This window comes from Montipora foliosa, chromosome 4 (genome assembly GCF_036669935.1).
Source record: "Montipora foliosa isolate CH-2021 chromosome 4, ASM3666993v2, whole genome shotgun sequence".
Classification (NCBI taxonomy): domain Eukaryota; kingdom Metazoa; phylum Cnidaria; class Anthozoa; order Scleractinia; family Acroporidae; genus Montipora; species Montipora foliosa.
In genome coordinates this window covers 45,291,581-45,297,580 of record NC_090872.1, presented here as the reverse complement: position 1 = coordinate 45,297,580, position 6,000 = coordinate 45,291,581, and the positions used below count along the sequence as shown (strand labels likewise).

Genomic DNA, 6,000 nt, shown 5'->3' with positions numbered 1-6,000 from the left:
GTTTACTATCTGTTTGTGCCCGAACCCGGTACAGGAGATCATTTAACAACCCCCTGTAAATGCAACAAATGCCTACAGCTGTAGGTAGGGTTGTTGCACTACAAGTCCAGCCTTACAGGGGATCATGACGATCTCTTGTGTCGGGTTTGGGCGCGAACAGATAGTAAACCTCAAACAATCTCTGTTAACAGGGTTACTGGTATGAGGTGTCTTATTCGGAATGTAGTTTGAGTTGGCCCTGTTATCATCTAGAGAAGTTATTTGCAGTTCAAACATAACACTATCAATTATTGTGAGGATATCAATAAGGCAGCAATTAGCCTAAACATAGATAATAAATTTTTGTTCGAATTCAGTGACAGAATCATTGAACAAGTGTGATGGCTCTAGATGAATGTCTTCTCAGAGTTTAAAAAACTGTCAGTTGAAAAAGTGATACTGTTGGAAATGAAATCAAAATGTTGTGTTCGTTAACATCGATTCCATAATTCAGTGTTCGGGCATAATAATTATAACTTTTTTAGAATCTGGAAACCCACAAAGAATATCAAGGAAATAAACAGGTTCATTACCAGAAGATCCTTGTACAACTTTGTAAATTGCTTGTGGGGTCAGCTGGGGTCTGGCATTGTTGGTTTAGAGACCCACCACTTTTACAGAGCAATTATCACAATACAGTAACTCCTAGTGAGTACATTACATGACCCAATAAGGGTCTGAAAACATACAATGAGCACTATTTGACAGTAATTTTAAAATGATGTAAAAAGAAAAGACAAAAAGACATTGCCTTTGTTATTCCTGCAGGGGCTCTGCCATGACAAGTATTAAGATTTTGTGCTTGAGGGATCAAGTCAGATCTGGCAAAAGAGATACATCTCATAGCTTACTGCTGAATGTCAAACTGCCTTCCTTTTCAAAAACTGGTTTGTGAGGAACAATCTTTTATTGCTTGTCTCAATAAAATTATAACAATTATGTGTACTGTTAGTATTATTTGATGTTACTAAAAACTGAACTACAGATATCAGATTTCAAGCATTTTCATTGGCTCACCGAACACAAGCTATCATTTACAAATTATACAATACAATACAATACAATACATACGTAATTGACCGCTCCCCATAGGGGTCCTTTCAGGGTCAATGAAACATAACGAAACGACAGAACAGAACAACAACAACTGTTAAGAATCCCAACTGGCTGGAGGCAAACCAGTTGGCTATTTACAAGTGCGGCTGGGAAGTTGAACCAGGGACTACCAGGATCAAATTCAACGAGTGGTCAGAGCGGGTCTTGAATCCGGGATCTCCGGATCTCAAGGACCACACTGCCTCCTCAGTTCATATCCCTGCTGTACTGTACCTAATATGGTCAAGTAATGTGTTAGCAATAAAGCGAGCTGAAAACCTTTTTGCATCTGTGAGAAAAAATGGCCGACACAAGCCGTTTTGGACTAGAATCGACCGAGGCAGCTAAATATAATCAACATGGAAGAGTTGTTGATCATGGAGTTTTTAATAAAACAAATAATATTCTACTCTGGCTTGCTGGATATTATCTATCACTTGATATCCAGCACATACATGTAATTAATTATTTACACTCCACTTTGAATTAATTTTGTATTACATGCAACTTATTTTTGGTACCTTTTTTACCCTTTCCATTCCAAGATTGGTTTTATTTAAAATACATGTAATTAAGGTTCACCATTATGCCAGGGGCAGGTACTGAGTTCAGTTCTCCCCCTGACTACTACAGCTGTATCTGGAGTTTTTCTGGGTGCTCACATGTTGGACCAGAAACCCATAAGGGTTGAAACGTGTAACGGCCCCTTGTGTGCTTGGAAACAAGCTTCTGAATATTCGATTTGCTAAGTACCATATTTGGAACAACAAGAGCGAGGGGTTTCCAAATATGGTACTTAGCAATGAAACATTCAACCAATCAGTTCACACTGAATATTCGGAAGCTGTGAAAGCGCATTACACGTTTCAACCCTTATGGGTTTCTGGTTGGACTCAATCCTCCACTGCATTTCTGTGTAATTGCTAACTCTTCCATAAATTAGAGGAGTGTGAGCGACTAGACTCTTTAAAAGAGGTACAGAAACTGAAGATTGATTTAGTGCTTCTTTTAGTTTTTGGGTATCATACCTTTTTCATGTACCGTTACTTACTAACAGTGATAAAATTATGTTTCAGGAATTCCGAAATGTGTTGGCTGGGAGAAAAATAAGCAACAGAGACTTGTACCAAGGATGGTAGATCTCAGTGCCACGATGGACCCTGAACGGTACATTGCATACTGTCAGCAGGCAATAGATCATTCCTATTAATTTAACCCATTCACTCCTCAGGTGCCACAGGATGCTCCCAGTTGATGAGTAAATCATCTGGTGATAGACAGAGTAAAATCTGTTAAGTTTGAATTCCAGGAGTCAATGGATCAGTTTGATTGCACAATACTCATGAATTGATGCAGTGCATACTGTAATAATTATTATTGTGATGAAAACAGAACATAGTACATGTACTGTATGATGAATCTTAACATGAAGAGGTCATGGGTTTGAATCCAGTTGAATCCACCTGAACCTTTTAGGTGTCTATAAGAGACAATTGTTTAAATAGTCTACCACTAGTAGATAAGTGCAAGGATCTCTTTCTTTTATAATCCGCTCTTCAAATATACATTTATTTAATTCACTGAGCCCTTCACAGGATCAAATGAACCCAACAAATTGACCTACTCCCAACTGTGTGACTTCATGGCCGGCTCAGTTGGTATCAACATGTAGAGTATTGCACCAGCATCACAGAGGACATGGGTTTGAATCCCATTGAATCCACCTGATTTTCAGGTGTTCATAGGAGACAAGAATTATTGCTTAAAATTGTCCAGATAAATGAAAGGATTATTTTTTCCTTTCATTTCATTCAATATTAACATGGTCACAAGTTGTGTTAATTGTAATATCAATATTCTGGTGAACTGTGAAAGATAGGTTTCCCACAAAGAATAGTTATGAAGGGGTCGAGGTTGAAAAAATCACACATGTCCAATATACATGAACTGAGTCGGGTCGTCAATTGCTGTTGACGGCCGGACTCACCGGATGTCGGGTCGTGAAGTTTAAAAAGGAAGTAAGATTTACTGCCGGAAGTTGAACTGCCTGAGGTAGCTTCAAATATCTTGACGGATCGTGATGATCCGATTAGGTCGTGACGACCCGTCATTTGAAAAGTCGACCCGACTTTTGGAAGTGTCAGGTCGTGAGAGAAAGAAAAACTTCGATAAACAAAGGAAGCTGTGCTGCGCAAAAATGTTGTATGCTTCGTTCTCAAAGAGTAGCGACTAAAATATCGATATACGCGTAGAGAATTATAAACATCGACCAGAACAGCATTCACAAAATGTTGCGAATATGTGTCCTTGATACCCTGACAACATGCTGTTCAGAAACAGCAATAATGACTGACTGTAAAAGCGCTCCGAAATGTTGAATGCTTTCTTCTTAAACCGTCGTGAAATCGGCGTACACTTCCTCAAAACATATAGTGACTAAAATATCGATATACACGCAGAAAATTATAAACATCGACCACAACAGCAAGCACAAATGTTTCGAATGTGTCCTTAATACCCTGACAACATGCTGTTCAGAAACAGAAATAATGACTGACTGTAATAGCGCTCCGAAATGTTGAATGCCTCGTTCTTAAAGCGTAGCCATGGAAGTTTCAGGTGGTGAGAGAACGAAAAACTTTGATGAACAAAGGAGGCTGTGCTGCTCAAAAATGTTGTATGCTTTGTTCTCAAAGAGTAGAATATGGATATACGCATAGAAAACTATAAAAATCGACCAGAATAGCATTCACAAATGTTGCAAATGTGTCCTTAATATCCTTATACCATGTTGTTCAGAAACAGCAGTAATGATTGACTGTAATAGCGCTCCAAAATGTTGAATGCTTCGTTCTTAAAGCGTCGCGAAATCGCCATACACTTCCTCCAAACATCCAAGCGTAGCAAAAATCGCAGCAAGCTTCCTTAAAGCATCAAAAAATGGTGAATGGTTCGTTTGTTCGTTCGTAGCGAAATTAATACCCAGACAACATGCTGTTCAGAAACAGGGATAATTTTTAAATAAACACATTTACACGCAAACCCCATGACTGTTTCGAATTCTTCAATTCCCAATGCAAAGTGATACCATCAAAACAGTTACTGATGAAATGATATATGAAATGGATCATATATCAACTGCGGATATGAAATCAAGTGAAGCTATCCTCGCAGTTATGAACGCAATTTTTCAGGCTTCTTTACGCAATTGCAAAAATATGCCTATATCTACCGTTTAAATATACTAAAATATGTTTAACAATGCTATGTTTAAGTGGTTTTGAGCTATATTCTCGTTGGGTGCCCCTGATTTCATATATCATTTCATCATTGATTCATTCCCACCGGAACATAATGGAACCCACAAATGACCAGCTCCCAACGTCAATGGCTTCATAGCTCAGTTGGTTAGAGCATCGCACCAGTATCGCGAGGTCACGGGTTCAAACCCCGTTGAAGTCCTGAAATTTTCAGGCTTCTTTACGCAACTGCAAAAATTGCGTTCATAACTGTGAGGATCATAGCTTAACTTGAAAACAGTAAGTTATTGTGTATTAAAGAACGACAACTCCTATGATACTGCAACGAGAAAGTGGCTGCTAACACGGAAACAAAAATGCTGGGCAAATTCTTTTCCAACAACTACATCCTTAATTCACACAGAAGCAATGATATTTGCAAAATCATTACAGTAACTTCCTATCTAAGAACAAAAGGACGATTATAGCAGCATTTTTAGTTGCTTTCAGCTTAACAAAGTCACCAGCACCAACACCGTATCCTAATGACTTGCGGTTCTATCTTTAATTTGGAAAGTCAGACTTAAAATTCTACTACCTTACTCTATCAGGTACGAATTCTAAGAGTTACGTTGGAAAAACCCCTTCCACACCAGCACTCATTAAAACACATACGCCCAAAAAATGTTCAAACAACGGCCCGCATTTTCCACCCCACGTCCGGCGTCAAGAAATTATGCATTCACGTTGCAGAAAATCCGCAAGTAAACCGTAAACCAGCACTATTGCTGAAAAACAGACAAAAGCAAATAAAGAACTTCAAAACTATTGCCCACTATTAATCACCTAAACGCGTCGAAGTCGTTAACAGATTTAATCTCTTCATGAAAAATGGAATGCTGATCTGTTGGAAGAACGCAGCATAACAATTCATCTCATGAGTTTTACGTCCTTTAAATCAGTGTACCCCAAAGGGCAACGTCGCGTTGTCGCTGTATCCTTCACGGTCACACATTTCATAAAAACCCCCAATAAAGTATTATATTTTCTGGAAGCTTAGGAATTGTAGATTCCGATTATTAGTTGATTTAAGGCAAGAAATAAAAACCTTTCCTAATAGCCCTCATTTTTCAAAAGTATATAGTTTCACAAATTGAGTTCGTTTCCGGTCAGAATTTAACGGGAAACTACGTTTTCTTCACACCTTGATCTAAGAAACCGTGTCAGGGAATTAAATTTTGATTAATTGTCTGTTTTTTGTCTTTTTTTTTCGCTGTTAAACTTTCAGTTTTTATAAGACACGCAGTAGCTTTTCTTAAATACTCATTACTTTCGAAGGAGGCAACAAATAAAAACTGCCCGACACGGGTTTTTTGCCACATTATCGGGCAACATTCTTGCCAAATTTCAGTGAAAAAGGATGAAAACCCGCTGTAAACATGCGCCTCATTCGATGTAATTTGCATTTGAGTGTTGAGAAATAGTCATTTGTGGACAGCTTCTAAATAGAGAATTTATTGATAGAGTCGTTTTTCCTTTCTAACTTTGTCTAGAAGAAACCTTTTTTTGCAAACTTTTTGTTATTAAAAAAACTCTATGAGGTGTACCTGGAAATATCAAAAACTAA

At 38.1% G+C, this 6,000-nt stretch overlaps 1 protein-coding gene across 2 annotated transcripts in view; it reads left to right on the top strand.

The window, feature by feature from the left end:
* The window catches only part of LOC138000850 (ubiquitin-like modifier-activating enzyme ATG7), a 40,080-nt gene that overhangs the window by 11,861 nt on the left and 22,219 nt on the right, over positions 1 to 6,000 (top strand). For both annotated transcript variants that reach the window (XM_068847518.1, XM_068847517.1), the window contains exons 9-10: positions 808 to 926; positions 2,211 to 2,301. In XM_068847518.1, the coding sequence (XP_068703619.1) occupies positions 808 to 926; positions 2,211 to 2,301 (210 nt within the window). The remainder of the gene's footprint in view (positions 1 to 807; positions 927 to 2,210; positions 2,302 to 6,000) is intronic.